This window comes from Procambarus clarkii, chromosome 1 (assembly GCF_040958095.1).
Source record: "Procambarus clarkii isolate CNS0578487 chromosome 1, FALCON_Pclarkii_2.0, whole genome shotgun sequence".
Taxonomy (NCBI): Eukaryota; Metazoa; Arthropoda; class Malacostraca; order Decapoda; family Cambaridae; genus Procambarus; species Procambarus clarkii.
The window spans coordinates 59613521-59637299 of record NC_091150.1 but is presented as its reverse complement, the minus strand read 5'-3'; the positions used below and the strand labels follow the sequence as shown (position 1 = coordinate 59637299).

Here is a 23779-nt window from a genome sequence, read left to right as displayed (position 1 = left end):
GCAGGACGAGTGTGTTGTGAGGCAGACTTGCGTGCAGGACGAGTGTGTTGTGAGGCAGGAGTGCGTGCAGGACGAGTGTGTTGTGAGGCAGACTTGCGTGCAGGACGAGTGTGTTGTGAGGCAGACTTGCGTGCAGGACGAGTGTGTTGTGTGGCAGGAGTGCGTGCAGGACGAGTGTGTTGTGAGGCTGGAGTGTGTGCAGGACGAGTGTGTTGTGAGGCAGGAGTGTGTGCAGGACGAGTGTGTTGTGAGGCAGGAGTGCGTGCTGGACGAGTGTGTTGTGTGGCAGGAGTGCGTGCAGGACGAGTGTGTTGTGAGGCAGGAGTGTGTGCAGGACGAGTGTGTTGTGAGGCAGGAGTGCGTGCAGGACGAGTGTGTTGTGAGGCAGGAGTGTGTGCAGGACGAGTGTGTTGTGAGGCAGGAGTGTGTGCAGGACGAGTGTGTTGTGAGGCAGGAGTGCGTGCAGGACGAGTGTGTTGTGTGGCAGGAGTGCGTGCAGGACGAGTGTGTTGTGTGGCAGGAGTGCGTGCAGGACGAGTGTGTTGTGTGGCAGGAGTGCGTGCAGGACGAGTGTGTTGTGAGGCAGGAGTGCGTGCAGGACGAGTGTGTTGTGTGGCAGGAGTGCGTGCAGGACAAGTGTGTTGTGAGGCAGGAGTGCGTGCAGGACAAGTGTGTTGTGAGGCAGGAGTGCGTGCAGGACGAGTGTGTTGTGAGGCAGGAGTGCGTGCAGGACAAGTGTGTTGTGAGGCAGGAGTGCGTGCAGGACGAGTGTGTTGTGAGGCAGGAGTGCGTGCAGGACGAGTGCGTCCCTAGTGATTATCCACTAACGAGTCCCGTTAATGATCATCCGCCATTTTGGTTATTAACCGGGAATCAATAACGTCAACAGAATAGTCGATGGTGAGAGAAATATCTGCCAGGAATTATGGAGGACATGGCCAGGGACACATGGCCAGGACACATGGCCAGGGACACATGGCCAGGGACACATGGCCAGGGACACATGGACAGGGACACATGGCCAGGTACACATGGACAGGGACACATGGCCAGGACACATGGCCAGGGACACATGGACAGGGACACATGGCCAGGTACACATGACCAGGGACACATGGCCAGGGACACATGGCCAGGGACACATGGCCAGGGACACATGGACAGGGACACATGGACAGGGACACATGGCCAGGTACACATGGCCAGGGGCACAAGACCAGGGACACATGACCAGGGACACATGGCCAGGACACATGACCAGGGACACATGGACAGGGACACATGGACAGGGACACATGGCCAGGTACACATGGCCAGGACACATGGCCAGGGACACATGGCCAGGACACATGGCCAGGGACACATGGACAGGGACACATGGACAGGGACACATGGCCAGGTACACATGGCCAGGGGCACAAGACCAGGGACACATGGCCAGGGGCACATGGCCAGGGACACATGGCTAGGACACATGGCTAGGGACCTTTGGCCAGGGACACATGGCCAGGGACTCATGGCCAGGGACACATGGCCAAGGACACATGGCCAGGGACACATAGCCAGGACACATGGCCAGGGACACATGGCCAGGATACATGGCCAGGGACACATAGTCAGGGACACATGACCAGTGACACATGGTCATGTTCACATGACTAGGGACACAAGGCCAGGGACACATGGCCTTGGAACACATGACCAGGGGCACATGGCCAGGGACACATGGCCAGGGACACATGGCCTGGTACACATGGCCACGGACACATGGCCAGGGACACATGGCCAGGGTCACAATGCCAGGGACACATGGCCAGGGACACATGACCAGGGGCACATGGCCAGGGGCACATGGCCAGGGACACATGGCCTGGTACACATGGCCACGGACACATGGCCAGGGACACATGATCAGGGTCACAAGGCCAGGGACACATGGCCAGGGACACATGGCCAGGGGCACATGGCCAGGGGCACATGGCCAGGGGCACATGGCCAGGGGCACATGGCCAGGGACACATGGCCAGGGACACATGGCCAGGGGCACATGGCCAGGGGCACATGGCCAGGGGCACATGGCCAGGGACACATGGTCAGGGGCACATGGCCAGGGGCACATGGCCAGGGACACATGGCCAGGGGCACGTGGCCAGGGACACATGGTCTGGTACACATGGCCACATGACTTGTGACACATGGCCAGGGACACATGGCTAGGGACCCTTGGCCAGGGACACATGACTAGGGACACATGGCTAGGGACCCATTGCCAGGGACACATGACAAGGGACACATTGCCAGGGACTCTTGGCCAGGAACACATGACCGGGAACACATGACCAGGAACACATGACTGGGAACACATGACTGGGAACACATGACCGGGAAAACTTGGCCAGGAACACATGACCGGGAACACATGACCGGGAACACTTGGCCAGGAACACATGACCGGGAACACATGAATGGGAACACATGACCAGGAACACATGACCGGGAACACATGACCGGGAACACATGACCGGGAACACATGACCGGGAACACATGACCGGGAACACATGACCGGGAACACATGACCGGGAACACATGACCGGGAACACATGACCGGGAACACATGACCGGGAACACATGACCGGGAACACATGACCGGGAACACATGACCAGGAACACATGACCAGGAACACATGACCGGGAACACATGACCAGGAACATTACAAAAAGGGTGACAGGCATGAGGCACTGAACTACCGGCCAGGTTCCCAAACTTGTATACCATGCATCGTGATGGAGAAGATCGTGAGGAAAAGGCTCGTAGAGCATCTGGCGAGAAGGAGCTTTGAAACACCCCCAGGAAGGGTTCTGGGATGGTAAATCCTGCCTCTCAGGCTTATTTGAATTCCTCGACCCGGCGGAAAAAAAGTAGGCATGAAAGAGAAGGTTGGGCAGACTGCATTTTCTTGCACTAGAGAAAAACCTGTCCTCTTAAAAATTCCGTCGCTTTTGGCCGTTTGCCCGTATGGCAGATAATGGTCGTAATTTCAAAAAAAAAAAAAAAAGAGGATTTTTTTCCCTAAAACAGTAAGTTAAGGGTCCTATGATAGGTTAGGTGGGCAGGAAAGTCTCCTTAAGTTTCAAAACGTCATGAAAAATGTTATTTGAAAGTTTCCTCTCCTAACCTTTCCGAATAAGCCAGAGGACAGAAAACGGGAAAGAACATCACTTTTGTGATCCGATTTCATTTAAAATTACATCTATTTTTGGCCATAGCGCGCACACGAGCGAAAAGCGACGTTATTTTTAAGAGGACAAGTTGCAGAAAGACTTGACACAACAAGTTTGGGGAAACAAGTAGGAATAACAAGTCAGGTGCCCCCGTGCAGCGGCCGCCAGCCTTACGGACACCACGGAACCCTAAATTCATAATTTTAAATTCCACGGACTACTAATATGATTTTTTTAATAGAAGATAAAAAAGATAAATACATTCGTAAATAATGATCAAAGAACTTCCATTTTATTAATATGAAATTAACATATTTAATACAACAAAATTATCAATGCTTATTTAATTATTTCGAAATCATTAAAGGTTGTTTAACTGTAACAAAATTCTTTAGTTTAATTATTAGAAAATACTGAAGCTTATTTAAGTATGACACATTATTAGTGTGACATTTGTTGCTGCTTCTTTGACAGAGGTTCATGTATTTCTGGCTCCAATGACGTCACTGCAAGACGGAGAGACGGAGATACATCAAGGCCAGACCGGTACCCTGTTGTATTTACTGTGACTGAGGAAAATGTATTTTCGCACAAACATGTTGTTGAAAATGAATAAAAATTTTCATTGCCTTTTCACTCAGCAATGGTTATTCACTTTTTATCTAAAGCCAAAATTGAGGTTTTGATAAGGATGATTGTATTTCAGCGTTGAGATATGTCGTGGGATGATAGATCAATAACTCTTTTTTTTCATTCATGCTTAAATTGCTATCTTCAATGTATGCTGCAAATGGATCTATTGTCCACATATTGACATTTCTGGAATCTTCTTTCTTTGGGTAATACTGAGCAAAAGAATCTGCGAGTGACTGTAAGTGCTGTTGAACAATGGTTACCTTCTGTCCGGTCACATCCTTCTCTCTCATATATTCATCAAATTTTGAAAACATTTGCAAATCATTTTCATCCAACCGCGTTTGCCACAGTAATATTTTCTTTTGAAAAGCATCCATTTTACCTGGTAGAAGTTATCCTTGCATGGATATGTTTAGTTCATTAACAGGGAACATAGTGACCACAACACAGCAGTTGCAACATTAGGATCTGCGGGTTGGTACAAGAATTCAACCAACTACGAACCACTTAGTTTGATGAAAGGGAGCAGTAGAGCAACAGAAGTACACTTACATCGCATCAGGCTTGGATACCCATGTGCATGGGAAATAGGCTTACAGGTTCCGGAAGATGAGAGGACATGTCAACACTGTGGAGAAATGCCCGACAGACCACTGGAACATTATCTAACACAGTGCACAGTTACAAATCCATCAAGATTTCAACTTAGATTCAACAGAGCAGAAGAAGCTATGGCAAAAATCTTACTGAAGCGACCATACGAGTCATAAATACTCATACTCCGCTCAAGTAAAACAGAAACAAGCAACACTTAGTGGGTCAACCAGATGTTGGCCCACTAAGTGTTAAAAAAAACACTAAGTGTTTTTTTTAAACACTAAGTGTTAAAAAAAAAATAACAGGGAACATATATCTGCCAAGAATACAAGCTCGGCTACCCAGTCGTGGTCAGAAAAGAGTTCTTGAAATTTCATATTATTTTGTTGCTGGAAAAAAATTTGACTTCTTGGCGCAGTATGGCGAATAGTCGGGTTAGTATTGTGCCCCTCGACACCCACCTCACCTCAGCGTGAAGGTCAGTATACTGCCTCACTTTGTGAGTCACTTCACAAAGTGCCTCAAATATTAAAGAATTGAACACTTTGTGTCGAATTTCATTTACAGTGTTAATAATATCTGATTAATATCTTCGTGTAGTTCTGGGGGCATAGTTTTCGCCGCAAGTTGGTCACGATGTATAATGCAGTGTGTAGATAAAATGTCTGGCTGAGCCAACATTTTTCACCTTTGCAACAGTTCCTGAAATATGTCCAGTCATATTTGCCGTACAGTCTGTACACATTCCAATACATTTTTTTTATACTCAATTCCGCGTTTCAGGAAATAACTATTAACTGCTTTAAAAATCTCAGGGCTAGTTGTCCTACCCGGCAAGTTGAGAGAAGAAAGTAGTTGGAATGTTCTTGGTAATGGTGGCTGACGAGGCTCTGTATCACTGATCACCTCACTGTACAAGTACACCTCAAGTACACATTACTATTGTTACTGTTATCATTAGTTACATTGTTTTTTGTAGTACTAAAGAAATGAAAAATATTCCTTTGCATTTTTCACTCATTATGGGTTTATTGCATCTGATTCTGAAACCAAACAAGAAATTATAGTTATTAAAGTAAACCTATTTGATGCCAGTTAAGAAAAAGTTAAGAAAAAGAAAAATACCCAGATACATACAATACACAAATAAGATAAAATATTCAAAATATAAGAATTTCATAAAATATGATTTTTGTTTTATTATTAATAAAGCATAAAAGATGCAAATAATGTCCAGATTTTTCTGAGCACCAGACGTTGGCGACCGCTGCTCTAGTGGACAATGGAGAAGCTAAGTAACAGGACACAGCAAATTTCCCTGAGACGGGAAACCTCAGAGTGGCAAGAAGTCACCAGCGAAGTCCCTCAGGGCTCTATACTTGAACCCATCCTGTTTCTGTTATATATAAAAGATCTTCATGAGGGTATAGACTCATTTCTCTCAATGTTTGCTGAGTCGAGACAGATGAAGATAAGCAGAGACTACAGGACGACCTGGACAAACTGGAGGAATGGTCTATTAAATGGCTAATAAGGTATCACACAGGAAAGTGTAAAGTAATGAAATTAGGAGAAGGGAGCACGAGGCCGAACATAGGGTATCACCTTGGAGGTAAAATCCTGCAAGAGTCAGAGAGAAAAATCTGGGTATAATATCAAACCAAACCTGTCCCCAGAGACCCACATCAAAATGATATAATCAGCGGCGTATGCTAGATTGGGCAACATAAGAACTTCCTTTAGAAACTTGTGTAAGGACTCGTTCCAACCTTTCCTCTTAAAAATAATGTCGCTTTCGGCATTTTAGCAGTATGGCCGAAAGTAGACGTAATTTGAAAATGAAAAAAAGAAAAGAATTTTTTTTTCAACAACACTAAGTTAATGGTCCTCAGATAGGATAGGTAGACAGGCAATTCTCATAAAGTTTCAAACCGTTATTAAAAATTTTATTTTTCTGAAACTGAACTGAAACTTGAATGAACTGAAACTTTCAATTGTTAAATGAAAGTTTCCTCTCATAATATTTCCGAGTAACCCGGACAACTCAAACAGAAAACGAGACAGTACGTCACTTCTGTGAGTCGATTTTATTTCAAATTACGTTCAAATTTGGCCATGGCGCACATTCGGGCGAAAAGCGATGTTATTTTCAAAAGGACGGGTTGCGTTCAGATTCATGCATACCACTTATGTCAGACCAATCCTGGAGTATGCAGCTCCAGCCTGGAGTCCATTTCTAGCTATGCACACGACACAGAAGATTCAGAGGTATGCCAACAGGCTAGGCCCTGAGCTGAGAGGTGTGAGCTACGAAGAAAGGCTAAAGGGAGCTAAACCTCACGTCCCTGGAAGACAGAAGAGTAAGTGGATGAATGATAACTATCTACAATATTCTCAGAAGAATTGACAGAGTGAACAAAGACAAACAATTTAGCATGGGTGGAACACAAAGGGACCCAGGTGGAAACTGAGTTAAAATATAAGCCACAGAGATATTTGAAAACAAAATCAGTGTCAGAGTAGTTAACAAATGGAATGCATTAGGCAGTGATGTGGTGGAGGCCGACTCCACTCTCAGTCTCAAATGTATATTTAATAGAGCCCAGTAGGCTCAGGAACCTGTACACCAGTTGATTGGCAGTTGTGTGGCGGGACCAAAGAGCCGAAGCTCAACCCTCGCAGGCACAACTAGGTGAGTACCTGGCCGGGAATTAACAAGAAAGGTGTTCTCAGAGTTCCTTCTCGTGCCCATGTGATAACAACCCGTTCTACTGGTGGAAGGTCGCATTTTGACAAGCGTTCCACCTAGGCCCATAAATCGTCGTATTAGAAAATGGCAGCGGCTCGCGGAATTGACACTGTTCCGTTTTCTGTTATGCGTCCTCTGGTAGGTTAGGAGAGGGCACTTTAGTAGGACAGTTTCCTGACGTTGGGATATATATATATATATATATATATATATATATATATATATATATATATATATATATATATATATATATATATATATATATATATATATATATATATATATATATATATACTCCACTCTCAGTCTCAAATGATTGAGACTTTTTCAACAGCCAATTATTGCACAACTATATTCTACCCACCTCAAGACTCCGCTCCAATATAGAAGCATCAAGAAATATGGACCAATAGGCTTTCTACAAACACTTCTATTCAATATCCATTGTTTCGTGTTCTGTCTTGTGTTGATGAAATTAATACCCTATTAATATCACCTCTTGTTCTGTCTTGTGTTGATGAAATTAATACCCTATTAATACCACATCTTGTTCTGTCTTGTGTTAATGCCACATCACCCCTTCCACCTCACTCAAATGTAGATATAAAATCGGAGATGCGTAAGTTCTATTCAGTTGTGTATTTGTGAACTAAAGTCTTTGAAAATGTAATAAGTTTTACGAAACGCGCTCGTGTCGCGTCAGACTAGAAATAAAAATGAATTTTGGAGAATTGATTTTTGATTTACCTCCAACAGTGAAGCGAAATGTACGAAAGATTGAGAAAATTCGTGTTAGAATTATTAATCTTACTTTTTCGGTCATATTTAATAATATATATATATATATATATATATATATATATATATATATATATATATATATATATATATATATATATATATATATATATATATATATATATAATATATTTTATATATATATATAAATTTGTGGTACCCTCACAAATCAAAGTTTGTGAGGGTACCACCTCTGGTGCCAATGTGGGGACCCATTACCTCGGAGAAGAAAATAAAAAGTATTCAGAGGAGACCTTGTGGTTTCTCACTGAACACTAATATTATCTTCTCCTACCACCCCCATTCTTTTGTATGTACACATATATATTTACTTTATTTGAACTTTGTTACAAAAAAGGAGTTACATATGAGTTACAAAGATGGTTATCATAGGTTGTCGAGTTCCTCCAGCTCCTCAGATGGCGGGCAGGAACCCTGGATGCAGTGCGCATTTCCCCTCTGTATCGCCACACTGAGGCGCTGGAAAAGAAAGCTTGCAGCTCTTGGGTCCCTTGTTGTTTCAATGAGCCTAGAACCCAGTTCCTTCAAAAAACTGGTAGCACTTTTACCCCAGGCGCCGAGTGTCTCAGAAGCAATTGGGACAAAATTGTAGTGGTGATCCAGTTCTCTATACTTACGGGATTTGGCTGCTTCCCTGTGGGTGGCAGCGCCACCTGGTTGTGCAACACTGAGGTTAATGAAGGTGTTAGCCAGGGTTGATACGCACGTGTAGTCCCATACCAACTGCTTGCCATTCTTCCAGGGGTTCACTGTGATACCATCCGGGCGACCAATAAGAGCATCAGAGTTACGGGGCGTTAGGTAACGGGGCTCTCTTTCAGCTGGGCATCCAGCTGTGGTGAGGCTCCTCTTGATGATGTCGTTAACTTCACTGTGCCTCGAGTGCCATCCCCCTGTGCTTTGGCAGAGTAGGCCATGGTGGCCGTACCTGTCAGCCACCACCTCGCCGCAAATACACCTATATCTGGTGTGGATTGGGGCAGCAAGGCGGAGGGCCACAGCAATTCGGAGGGCGTGTGGTGTGAGACGCGTGCCAGTTGCCGACATTGGGGTTGCTAACAGGAAATCCCCTGCATGTGGTGCTGCTACTGCAGTGAGGCGAGCAATGTCGTGTTGTGTTGTTGCAGATGTTGTTTTATATATATATATATATATATATATATATATATATATATATATATATATATATATATATATATATATATATATATATATATATACATATATATATATATATATATATATATATATATATATATATATATATATATATATATATATATATATATATTATATTCACACGTTACTTTAAGTTGTCGTTTTCTTCCTCTGCGTCGCTCTCTGCTCTAGTGTGTGTTCCATCCTCTGTCTGTATCTTCTGGTTTATTATCCTTGTCCTTCTCTGCTGTTTCTGTTTTTTTTAATGTTTAAGTGTGTATCTATTCGTTTGGTGTGTGTCTGTTACTGTCTGATTGATTCTCCTTAGACGTCTACTGTGACTCTTCCTGTTATTGTTCTCTCTCCCTGTCTGTCTCTGTCTGTCTGTCTGTCTGTCTCTCTCTCTTCCTCTCTCTTCCTCTCCCCCCCCCCCCTCTCTCTCTCTCTCTCTCTCTCTCTCTCTCTCTCTCTCTCTCTCTCTCTCTCTCTCTCTCTCTCTCTCTCTCTCTCTCTCTCTCTCTCTCTCTCTCTCTCCCTCTCTCTCTCTCCCTCTCAGTTTTCCACCTTCCATTTCAGCCTCTGACAATGAGCCCGGGAATATTCCAGAGCTATCCCCCCGCCATATTTAAATGCCTCAGTGCCGCAATTTCCGATTCATTCCCCACGTTGCCGGCGGTATAATGTTCCCCGACCTTAATGGTCGTTAAGAGGCGGCCGCCGACCTTAAGAAATTGTTCAGGGTACAATCACCTCCACACATACACACACACACACACACACACACACACACACACACACACACACACACACACACACACACACACACACACACACACACACACATACACACACACATACACACACACACACAGTAGAAGACCCAGGCAGGAGTATGATGACAACAACAAGGCATGTATAGATGAACTGCAGAAGGCAGCAACACTAGCTCAAAGAATGAGAGCGAAGCTGCTGATCATGGGGGACCTAAATCATGGAGAGATAAATTGGGAATCAAGGAATCCCCATGGAGGGGACGAAACGTGGGGAGCAAAATTAGTAGATGTTATAGACAGGAATTTCCTAACACAACATGTGAAGGAAGACACAAGGGAAAGAGGAGAAGATGCACCGAGCTTATTAGACCTGATTCTCACCCAGAACGTAGAAGATATCGAGAATTTAGAGCATGAAATACCTCTAGGGACCAGTGACCATTGTGTCCTAGTCTTTGACTACATGATGGAATTCAAACTTATGACCATGGGATAAGAGATCTGGGAAAGGAGAGTTGACTACAGGAAAGGGGACTATAAGAGGATAAGGGACTATCTGGGTGAAGTGCAGTGGGAGGAAGAAATTAGAGGAAAAACAGTCCAAGATATGATGGACCTAGTCATACAGAAATGCCAGGAGGCCGAAGAGAGATTTATACCAACAGTAAAGGGAAAAAAAATGAAGAAATATAATAACCCATGGTTTAATAGACAGTGTCAGGAAGCAAAAATGGCCAGCAGGCGGGAGTGGAGGAAGTACAGAAGACAAAGAACAGAGGACAACAGGATCAGATACAACAGAGCTAGGAACGATTACATTAACATAAGACGAACATCAGAATGGGACTATGAGAAAGATATTGCAATTAAAGCGAAAAAACAACCTAAGTTACTACACAGTCATATAAGAAGAAAAATGTCGGTGAACGACCAAGTGACAAGACTAAGGAAGACAGAGGGGGCATATACTGAAAGTGACAAGGAAATCTGCGAGGCACTGAATGCCAGTTTCCATGGAGTGTTCACTACCGAGCCTGAGCAGCTCCTATTGTTGGAAGGGGTTACCCTAGATGAAAGACTATCAGATATAGAGGTGACATCAGAGGAGGTAATGAAACAGTTGACAACTCTAGATGCAACTAAAGCAGTTGGACCAGACAAAGTATCACCGTGGATACTAAAAGAAGCAGTGCAGGCCCTCAGCGTGCCTCTGGCAATGATCTTTAATAACTCACTTATGTCGGGAGAATTGCCCAGTTGCTGGAAGAAGGCAAATGTCGTGCCGATCTTCAAGAAAGGTGATAGGGAGGAGGCACTTAACTATAGACCTGTATCACTGACAAGCATCCCCTGTAAAATACTGGAAAGAATAATTAGGCTAAGACTGGTTGCACACCTGGAGAACATTAGGTTTGTGAACAAACATCAACATGGGTTCTGGACAGTTCTGGACAACATGGGTTCTGGGAAATCGTGCCTAACAAACCTTCTGGAATTCTATGATAAAATAACGGGGATAAGACAGGACAGAGATGGTTGGGCAGACTGCATATTTCTGGACTGCCAAAAAGCCTTTGATACAGTACCGCACATGAGACTGCTGTTCAAGCTCGAGAGGCAGGCGGGGGTGGGGGGAAAGGTCCTAGCATGGATAAGGAACTACCTAACAGGAAGGAGCCAAAGAGTTACGGTAAGGGGCGAGAAGTCGGACTGGCGAACAGTAACAAGTGGAGTACCACAAGGATCGGTGCTGGGACCAATTCTATTTCTTGTATATGTTAACGACATGTTTACAGGCGTAGAGTCCTACATGTCGATGTTTTCGGATGGCGCAAAGTTGATGAGAAGAGTTGTGACAGATGAGGATTGCAGGATCCTCCAAGAGGACCTGAACAGGTTGCAGAGATGGTCAGAGAAATGGCTACTGGAATTCAACACGAGCAAATGTAAAGTTATGGAAATGGGACTAGGAGATAGGAGACCAAAGGGACAGTACACAATGAAGGGGAACAGCCTACCTGTGACGACGCGCGAAAGAGACCTGGGGGTGGACGTAACACCTAATCTATCTCCTGAGGCACATATAAATAGGATAACGACAGCAGCATACTCTACACTGGCAAAAGTTAGAACATCATTCAGAAACCTAAGTAAGGAGGCATTTAGGGCGCTTTACACTGCCTACGTGAGGCCAGTCTTAGAGTATGCCGCCTCATCATGGAGTCCCCGTCTGAAGATGCATATAATGAAACTGGAAAAGGTTCAGAGGTTTGCAACGAGACTCGTCCCAGAGCTACGAGGGATGGGGTATGAGGAGCGCCTGAGGGAACTGTGCCTTACGACACTAGAAAGAAGAAGGGAGAGGGGGGACATGATAGAAACGTATAAGATACCCAGAGGGATTGACAGAGTGGACATAGACGAAATGTTCACACGGAATAGTAACAAAACGAGGGGACATGGATGGAAGCTTGAAACTCAGATGAGTCACAGAGATGTTAGGAAGTTTTCTTTTGGCGTGAGAGTAGTGGGAAAATGGAATGCACTTCAGGAACAGGTTATGGAAGCAAATACTATTCATAATTTTAAAACCAGGTATGATAGGGAAATGGGACAGGAGTCATTGCTGTAAACAACCGATGCTCGAAAGGCGGGATCCAAGAGTCAATGCTCGATCCTGCAGACACAACTAGGTGAGTACAACTAGGTGAGTACACACACACACACACACACACACACACACACACACACACACACACACACACACACACACACACACACTCACACACTCAACCACACACAGGAAGATAGATTGGGAGTACAGAGACCCACATGGAGGACCGGACACATGGAGAGCTAAGCTGCTGGACGTGGCAACAAGAAACTTTCTAAGCCAACACATCAAGGGACCGACAAGAATGAGAGGAGAGGATGAACCAGCTCTGTGTGGGACTCACCAGTCCCACAGTGCTCTGTACTTGAACCTAACCTGTTTCTGGCATGTAAACGATTTTCCAGAAGGCATAGACTCATTCCTCTCAATGTTTGCTGATGAGGCAAAAATTATGAGAAGAATGAAGACAGATGAAGATAGACAGAGACTACAGGATGACCTGTACAAACTGGAAAAGTGATCTAGAAAATGGCTACTAAATTTCAACTCAGGAAAGTGCTAAGTAATGAACTTAGGCGACGGGAGAGGAAGGCTGAACACAAGGTACCATCTGGGAGGTGAAATCCTGAAAGAGTCAAATGGAGAGAAAGATCTGGGGGTTGATATCACACCGAACCTGTCACACGCACGCTCATTTAAGAACACACCAACATGGCTGAGAACCCAGCAAAACTCCATTGTCTTAAATCTACTGGAGATAAGAAACAGCCACTGTTGATTCTCGACTACCACCGGATGGACTGGATTAAAGGACTCCAGAGCCATGAGGGCACTGCCAGAGTCAACTACAACCACAAAGGAGGATTGACAGCGAGAAAGTAATTGACGAAGAGCATATTGGATAGCGTAAATTTCTGCCGCAAAGAAGCTAGTCTCCAGAGGCAGGCGACACATATAGGTGTGGTCAGGAAAAACAAGAGACCCATCGGTGAAGAAGGAAAGGGAGCGGGAGTGTGAAGAAAAGTGTTCCAGTAAAAGGCGTTTCAGAACAGTAGGAGGAGTAAAAGCTTTAGTCACGCGGGTCAACGTTTTACAACATTTACGAATGGGGGAGGAGATAGTCCATGGTGGGGGGGGGGGGTTAAGACGGAAAGGCACGAAGGGAAATATTGATAAGACGACCGAAAGAGCATTTTGTAAGTGAGACACTGTACAGAAATAGGCAGGTGGTGAAGGGGAACAGGAACCACAGGAGGGGGTAAAGGTCAAGGCACGACACAAGTGAGAGTGAGGGTGACGTAAGGACTGAACAAGGCAGCAAGGAAAGTAGCGATCACGGCGATCCTGAATAGACAGAACGCCAGTGTCAACATACAGGCTGAGGGCGGGAGTCGAACGAAAGGCAACAAAGCTGAGACCTAACCCAGTATGGTGCAGCGCGTCAAGACGACGCTAAATGGTAGGGAAGGGGGAATACACAGCCAGATGGTAGGGAAGGGGGAATACACAGCCAGATGGTAGGTAAGATGGAATACACAGCCAGATGGTAGGGAAGGTGGAATACACAGCCAGATGGTAGGGGAGGTGGAATACACAGCCAGATGGTAGGGAAGAGGGAATACACAGCCAGATGGTAGGGAAGAGGGAATACACAGCCAGATGGTAGGGAAGGTGGAATACACAGCCAGATGGTAGGGAAGGTGGAATACACAGCCAGATGGTAGGTAAGGGGGAATACACAGCCAGATGGTAGGGAAGGTGGAATACACAGCCAGATGGTAGGGAAGGTGGAATACACAGCCAGATGGTAGGGAAGGTGGAATACACAGCCAGATGGTAGGGAAGGTGGAATACACAGCCAGATGGTAGGGAAGGTGGAATACACAGCCAGATGGTAGGGAAGGTGGAATACACAGCCAGATGGTAGGGAAGGTGGAATACACAGCCAGATGGTAGGGAAGGGGGAATACACAGCCAGATGGTAGGTAAGGTGGAATACACAGCCAGATGGTAGGGAAGGTGGAATACACAGCCAGATGGTAGGGAAGGTGGAATACACAGCCAGATGGTAGGGAAGGTGGAATACACAGCCAGATGGTAGGGAAGGTGGAATACACAGCCAGATGGTAGGGAAGGTGGAATACACAGCCAGATGGTAGGGAAGGTGGAATACACAGCCAGATGGTAGGGAAGGTGGAATACACAGCCAGATGGTAGGGAAGGTGGAATACACAGCCAGATGGTAGGGAAGGGGGAATACACAGCCAGATGGTAGGGAAGGTGGAATACACAGCCAGATGGTAGGGAAGGTGGAATACACAGCCAGATGGTAGGGAAGGGGAAATACACAGCCAGATGGTAGGGAAGGGGGAATACACAGCCAGATGGTAGGGAAGGTGGAATACACAGCCAGATGGTAGGGAAGGTGGAATACACAGCCAGATGGTAGGGAAGGTGGAATACACAGCCAGATGGTAGGGAAGGTGGAATACACAGCCAGATGGTAGGGAAGGTGGAATACACAGCCAGATGGTAGGGAAGGTGGAATACACAGCCAGATGGTAGGGGAGGTGGAATACACAGCCAGATGGTAGGGAAGGGGGAATACACAGCCAGATGGTAGGGAAGAGGGAATACACAGCCAGATGGTAGGGGAGGTGGAATACACAGCCAGATGGTAGGGGAGGTGGAATACACAGCCAGATGGTAGGGAAGAGGGAATACACAGCCAGATGGTAGGGAAGAGGGAATACACAGCCAGATGGTAGGGAAGGGGAAATACACAGCCAGATGGTAGGGAAGGGGGAATACACAGCCAGATGGTAGGGGAGGTGGAATACACAGCCAGATGGTAGGGGAGGTGGAATATACAGCCAGATGGTAGGGGAGGTGGAATACACAGCCAGATGGTAGGGGAGGTGGAATACACAGCCAGATGGTAGGGGAGGTGGAATACACAGCCAGATGGTAGGGAAGAGGGAATACACAGCCAGATGGTAGGGAAGAGGGAATACACAGCCAGATGGTAGGGAAGGGGAAATACACAGCCAGATGGTAGGGAAGGGGGAATACACAGCCAGATGGTAGGGGAGGTGGAATACACAGCCAGATGGTAGGGGAGGTGGAATATACAGCCAGATGGTAGGGGAGGTGGAATACACAGCCAGATGGTAGGGGAGGAGGAATACACAGCCAGATGGTAGGGAAGGGGGAATACACAGCCAGATGGTAGGGGAGGAGGAATACACAGCCAGATGGTAGGGGAGGTGGAATACACAGCCAGATGGCATGGGAGAAAAGTAATGTAGTGTCCCCCACACAAGGCACCAACAAAAGCCCCACACACGCTACCAACATGAGCTCCCACACACGCTACCAATATGAGCTCCCACACACGCTACCAATATGAGCACCCACACACGCTACCAACATGAGCTCCCACACACGCTACCAATATGAGTCCCACACACGCTACCAATATGAGCTCCCACACACGCTACCAATATGAGCTCCCACACACGCTACCAATATGAGCTCCCACACTAGCTACCAATATGAGCTTCCACACAAGCTACCAACATGAGCCCCCACACAAGGCACCAACAAGAGCCCCTACACACGCTACCAACATGAGCCCCCACACACGCTACCAACAAGAGCCCCCACACACGCTACCAACAAGAGCCCCCCCCACACGCTACCAACAAGAGCCCAACACACGCTACCAACAAGAGCCCCACACAAGGCACCAACAAGAGCCCCACACAAGGCACCAACAAGAGTCCCCACACAAGGCACCATCAAGAGCCCCCACACAAGGCACCAACAAGAGCCCCCCACACAAGGCACCAACAAGAGCTCCACACAGGGCACCAACAAGAGCCCCACACAAGGAACCAACAGGAGCCCCCACACAGGGTACCAGCAAGAGCCCCCACACAAGGTACCAACAAGAGCCCCCCCCAACAAGTCACCAGCAAGAGCTCCCACACATTGCACCAACAAGAGCCCCACACAAAGTACCAACAAGAGCCCTTCACAAGGCACCAACAAGAGCCCCCAAACACGGCATCAATAGGAGCCTCACACAGGGCACCAACAAGAGCTCCACACAAGGCACCAACAAGAGCCCCCACACAAGGCACCAACAAGAGCCCCACACAAGGCACCAACAAGAGCCCCCACACAAGGCACCAACAAGAGCCCCACACAAGGCACCAACAAGAGCCCCCACACAAGGCACCAACAAGAGCCTCACACAAGGAACCAACAAGAGCCCCACACAAGGAACTAACAAGAGCCCTACGCAAGGCACCAACAAGAGCCCCCACACAGGGCACCAACAAGAGCCCCACACAGGGCACCAACAAGAGCCCCACACAAGGAACCAACAAGAGCCCTATACAGGGAACCAACTAGAGCCCCCACACAAGGAACCAACAAGAGCCCTACACAGGGCACCAACAAGAGCCCCACACAGGGAACCAACAAGAGCCCCCACACAAGGAACCAACAAGAGCCCCACACACGGCACCAACAAGAGCCCCATGCAGGGAACCAACTAGAGCCCCCACACAAGGAACCACCAAGAGCACCACACAGGGCACCAACAAGAGCCCCACACAGGGCACCAACAAGAGCCCCACACAGGGCACCAACAAGAGCCCCACACAGGGAACCAACTAGATCCCCACACAAGGCACCAACAAGAGCCCAACACAGGGTACCAACAAGAGCCCCACACAGGGCACCAACAAGAGCCCTACACAAGGCACCAACATGAGCCCCCACACAGGACACCAACAAGAGCCCCACACAAGGCACCAACAAGAGCCCTACACAGGGCACCAACATGAGCCCCACACTATGCACCAACAAGAGCCCTCACACAAGGTACCAACAAGAGCCCCACACAAGACACCAGCAAGAGCCCCACACAAGGCACCAACAAGAGCCCTCACACAAGGTACCAACAAGAGCCCCACACAAGACACCAGCAAGAGCCCCACACTAGGTATCAACAAGAGCCCTACACAAGGCACCAACAAGAGCCCCTCACAGGGCACCAACAAGAGCCCCATACAGGGCACCAACAAGAGCCCCACACAGGGAACCAACAAGAGCCCCCACACAAGGAACCACCAAGAGCACCAAAAAAAGCACCAACAAGAGCCCCCACAAAGGGCACCAACAAGAGCCTCACACAAGGCACCAGCAAGAGCTCCCACACATTGCACCAACAAGAGCCCCACACAGGGTACCAACAAGAGCCCCACACAAGACACCAGCAAGAGCCCCACACTAGGTATCAACAAGAGCCCCACACAAGGCACCAACAAGAGCCCCACACAAGACACCAGCAAGAGCCCCACACTAGGTATCAACAAGAGCCCCACACAAGGCACCAACAAGAGCCCCACACAAGGCACCAACAAGAGCCCCACACAGGGCACCAACAAGAGCCCCACAGGGAACCAACAAGAGCCCCCACACAAGGAACCACCAAGAGCACCACAAAAAGCACCAACAAGAGCCCCCACACAGGGCACCAACATGAGCCCCCACACAGGGCACCAACAAGAGCCCGACACAAGGCACCAACAAGAGCCCTACACAGGGCACCAACATGAGCCCTACATATGCACCAACAAGAGCCCTCACACAAGGTACCAACAAGAGCCCCACACAAGACACCAGCAAGAGCCCCACACTAGGTATCAACAAGAGTCCTACACAAGGCACCAACAAAAGCCCCTCACAGGGCACCAACAAGAGCCCCACAGAGGGCACCAACAAGAGCCACACACAGGGTACCAACAAGAGCCACACACAGGATACCAAGAAGAGCCCCCCACAGGGCACCAACAAGAGCCCCACACAAGGGACCAACAAGAGCCACACACAGGGTACCAACAAGAGCCCCCCACAGGACACCAACAAGAGCCCCACACAAGGGACCAACAAGAGTCCCACACAAGGCACCAACAAAAGCCCCACACAGGGTACCAACAAGAGCCCCCACAGGACACCAACAAGAGCCCCACACAAGGGACCAACAAGAATCCCACACAAGGCACCAACAAGAGCCCCACACAAGGGACCAACAAGAGCCCCCACACAAGGCACCAACAAGAGCCCCACACAAGGCACTAACAAGAGCCCCACACAAGGCACCAACAAGAGCCCCACACAAGGCACCAACAAGAGCCCCACACAGGGTACCAACAAGAGCCACCACACAAGGCACCAACAAGAGCCCCACACAAGGCACCAATAAGAGCCCCACACAAGCCACCAATAAGAGCCCCACACAAGACACCAACAAGAGCCCCACATAAGCCACCAACGAGAGCCCCACACAAGCCACCAATAAGAGCCCCACACAAGCCACCAATAAGAGCCCCACACAAGTCACCAAGTAGGTCCCCACACAAGTCATCAACAAGAGCCCCACACAAGCCACCAACAAGAGCCCCCACACAAGGAATGAACAAGAGCCCCACACAAGGCACCAACGAGAGCCCCACACAAGGCACCAACAAGAGCTCCACACAAGGCACCAACAAGAGCCCCACACAAGGAATCAACAAGAGCCCCACACAAGGCACCAACGAGCGCCCCACACAAGGCACCAACAAGAGCCCCACACAAGGAATCAACAAGAGGCCCACACAAGGCACCAACGAGAGCCCCTAACAAGGCACCAACAAGAGCCCCACACAAGGAATCAACAAGAGCCCCACACAAGGCACCAAGAAGGGCCCCACACAAGCCACCAATAAGCGCCCCACACAAGACACCAACAAGAGCCGCACACAAGCCACCAACAAGAGCCCCACACAGGCCACCAATAAGAGCCCCACACAAGACACCAACAAGAGCCCCACACAAGCCACCAACAAGAGCCCCACACAAGGCACCAACAAGAGCCCCACACAGGGTACCAACAAGAGCCACACACAGGGTACCAACAAGAGCCCCACACAAGACACCAACAAGAGCCCCACACAAGGCACCAACAAGAGCCCCACACAAGACACCAATAAGAGCCCCACACAAGACACCAACAAGAGCCCCACACAAGGCACCAACAAGAGCCCCACACAAGGGACCAACAAGAGCCACACACAGGGTACCAACAAGAGCCCCCCACAGGACACCAACAAGAGCCCCACACAAGGGACCAACAAGAGTCCCACACAAGGCACCAACAAAAGCCCCACACAGGGTACCAACAAGAGCCCCCACAGGACACCAACAAGAGCCCCACACAAGGGACCAACAAGAATCCCACACAAGGCACCAACAAGAGCCCCACACAAGGGACCAACAAGAGCCCCCACACAAGGCACCAACAAGAGCCCCACACAAGGCACTAACAAGAGCCCCACACAAGGCACCAACAAGAGCCCCACACAAGGCACCAACAAGAGCCCCACACAGGGTACCAACAAGAGCCACCACACAAGGCACCAACAAGAGCCCCACACAAGGCACCAATAAGAGCCCCACACAAGCCACCAATAAGAGCCCCACACAAGACACCAACAAGAGCCCCACATAAGCCACCAACGAGAGCCCCACACAAGCCACCAATAAGAGCCCCACACAAGCCACCAATAAGAGCCCCACACAAGTCACCAAGTAGGTCCCCACACAAGTCATCAACAAGAGCCCCACACAAGCCACCAACAAGAGCCCCCACACAAGGAATGAACAAGAGCCCCACACAAGGAATGAACAAGAGCCCCACACAAGGCACCAACGAGAGCCCCACACAAGGCACCAACAAGAGCTCCACACAAGGCACCAACAAGAGCCCCACACAAGGAATCAACAAGAGCCCCACACAAGGCACCAACGAGAGCCCCACACAAGGCACCAACAAGAGCCCCACACAAGGAATCAACAAGAGGCCCACACAAGGCACCAACGAGAGCCCCAAACAAGGCACCAACAGGAGCCCCACACAAGGAATCAACAAGAGCCCCACACAAGGCACCAAGAAGGGCCCCACACAAGCCACCAATAAGAGCCCCACACAAGACACCAACAAGAGCCGCACACAAGCCACCAACAAGAGCCCCACACAGGCCACCAATAAGAGCCCCACACAAGACACCAACAAGAGCCCCACACAAGCCACCAACAAGAGCCCCACACAAGGCACCAACAAGAGCCCCACACAGGGTACCAACAAGAGCCCCCACACAAGCCACCAACAAGAGCCCACACAAGGCACCAACAAGAGCCCCCACACAGGGTACCAGCAAGAGCCCCCACACAAGGCACCTACAAGAGCCCCACCACAAGGTACCATCAATAGCTCTCACACATTGCACCAAAAAGAGCCCCATACAAGGTACCAACAAGAGCCCCACACAAGGCACCAACTAAAGCCCCCACACAGGGCACCAAAAAGAGCCCCACACAGGGAACCAACTTGAGCCCCACACAAGGCACCAACAAGAGCCCCACACAGGGCACCAACAAGAGCCCCACACAGGGAACCAACAAGAGCCCCCAAACAAGGAACCAACAAGAGCACCACAAAAGGCACCAACAAGAGCCCCCACACAGGGCACCAACAAGAGCCCCACACAAGGCACCAGCAAGAGCTCCCACACATTGCACCAACAAGAGCCCCACACAAGGCACCAACAAGAGCCCTACACAAGGTTCCAACATGAGCCCCCACACAGGGCACCAACAAGAGCCCCACACTAGGCACCAACAAGAGCCCTCACACAGGGTACCAACAAGAGCCCCACACAAGACAATAGCAAGAGCCCCACACTAGGTATCAACAAGAGCCCTGCACAAGGCACCAACAAGAGCCCCTCACAGGGCACCAACAAGAGCCCCACACAAGGTACCAACCAGAGCCCCACACAGAGTACCAACAAGAGCCCCACACAGGGCACCAAAAAGAGCCCCACACAAGGGACCAACAAGAGCCCCACACAAGAGACCAACAAGAGCCCCACACAGGGTACCAACAAGAGCCCCACACAGGGCACCAACAAGAGCCCCACGCAGGGTACCAACAAGAGCCCCTCACAGAGCACCAACAAGAGCCCCACACATGGTACCAACAAGAGCCCCACACAAGAACCACTGATGACGGAACAGACCAACATGTGGAGGAGAACAGACCAACATGTGGAGGAGAACACACCAACATGTGGGGAGAACACACCAACATGTGGGGAGAACACACCAACATGTGGGGAGAACAGACCAGCATGTGTGGAGAACAGACCAGCATGTGGGGAGAACAGACCAGCATGTGGGGAGAACAGACCAGCATGTGGGGAGAACAGACCAGCATGTGTGGAGAACAGACCAGCATGTGGGGAGAACAGACCAGCATGTGGGGAGAACAGACCAGCATGTGGGGAGAACAGACCAGCATGTGTGGAGAACAGACCAGCATGTGGGGAGAACAGACCAGCATGTGGGGAGAACAGACCAGCATGTGGGGAGAACAGACCAGCATGTGGGGAGAACAGTCCAGCATGTGGGGAGAACACACCAACATGTGGGGAGAACAGACCAGCATGTGGGGAGAACAGTCCAGCATGTGTGGAGAACAGACCAGCATGTGGGGAGAACAGACCAGCATGTGGGGAGAACAGACCAGCATGTGGGGAGAACAGTCCAGCATGTGGGGAGAACACACCAACATGTGGGGAGAACAGACCAACATGTGGGGAGAACAGACCAGCATGTGGGGAGAACAGTCCAGCATGTGTGGAGAACAGACCAGCATGTGGGGAGAACAGACCAGCATGTGGGGAGAACAGACCAGCATGTGGGGAGAACAGTCCAGCATGTGGGGAGAACACACCAACATGTGGGGAGAACAGACCAACATGTGGGGAGAACAGACCAGCATGTGGGGAGAACAGACCAGCATGTGGGGAGAACACACCAATGTAACAAGTGAAGCTGTTTTAAAATAAGTAATTGTATGGGAGACAGTGGGATACGCCTTTGTACAACAGTTAGAGTCAAGTTGTAGTTTGACCTGACCCAAGCACGGGGCATCTCCCCTGGGACTGGTGGTTGAGTTACAAAATGGCCGCCACCTTTGTCTTAAAAGCAACGTATAATGAATTATTTTACTGAATTCAGTAATTTAGAGAAATTAGTCGTCATTCATATTGTAGTCAATAGTATTTCTGGTTAAAGTATCAAGAGTATCCTAAATCGGCAGAATACTTTAGTAAGTCACCATCAGTGACGTCACTATTGGGACTAGCCTTGGACGCGGAACGATTTGGGCGGCCTTAGGTCATAAGGGTCACCAAAGCCTTCCATATTTTAGTTATTCACAAAGGTCAAATAGCCATTTTGTAATTGGAAATAGCTCTTCCCTAAGATGCCTGTGCAATTACCTTCAGTTTAAAAGAGTTCAACCAGCTGGGTCGTTCAGTACAACAGAGATTAGTTGTTCAACTTAAACCCTGCTAGTAACTTAGTAAGCCAGGCGTAGGAACACCCCGCTGGCGTCTGTGTTGAGCAGAGCGAGGTAGGATTAGTGTGCACCGGTCATCAACTGAGGGAAGTCATCCACTCTCACCCTCCCCCTACATAGATCAGCATTACATCTAGCTGGTCACCATAAGAGGTATAGTTGCTATAGTTTGGTAAAGGAAATTAGTTCATCCCATGCCTTAAGTCAGGGAGTGTTAGGATCTACGGAGTGCTTTGATTTAGATTTTGTTTTAGATTTTGAATAAATTATTTAGTCAGTAATTTGCATTTTATTATTTCCATTTCATGTTTTCATTTCTCGTTGTCCTTTGTCACATGGTTTCCACGAGTCTGAGTTTTGGTTGGGCCGCCAGTCCAACAACGATTAAGAGTTCAGCTATCCGTTGTGTTTGTGAGAATTACCCAAACTTAAGGTAGATTCTTCCCTCCTATTCCAAATAACTGGGGCTCAAGCCCCAAGGTTTACTGAGAGCATAATCGGTCCAGACCTCGGTTATTGCTCCCAGTGTTAATGGTCTGGTGGTGGCGGCGTCAAGGAGGTTCTAGAGTTCGCTAGGGGGTCTAGTTCCACGTCGTAAAGACTGTAGAATCTTGGCTGGTCAAACGGCTTAAGACCACGTGGCGTGGGATTCGACTTAGATTAGTAGCTTTGGGAGTCCCTTGGATTGAAGAGAAATAAATCAGAATATGGGTAGAGGTAAGGGGTAAAA

At 48.6% G+C, this 23779-nt stretch overlaps 1 protein-coding gene across 1 annotated transcript; it reads left to right on the top strand.

Moving 5' to 3' along the window:
* The first annotated feature begins 925 nt into the window (after positions 1-925).
* On the top strand, positions 926-1630 carry LOC123755480 (uncharacterized). Its single transcript, XM_045738256.1, has one exon. The coding sequence runs from the start codon at positions 926-928 to the stop codon at positions 1628-1630; it is 705 nt and encodes a 234-aa protein (XP_045594212.1).
* The last annotated feature ends 22149 nt before the right edge of the window (positions 1631-23779 follow it).

Coding starts and splice junctions, on each gene's coding strand:
- LOC123755480 (XM_045738256.1), top strand. CDS start 926: ATGGAGGACATGGCCAGGGACACATGGCCAGGACACATGGCCAGGGAC.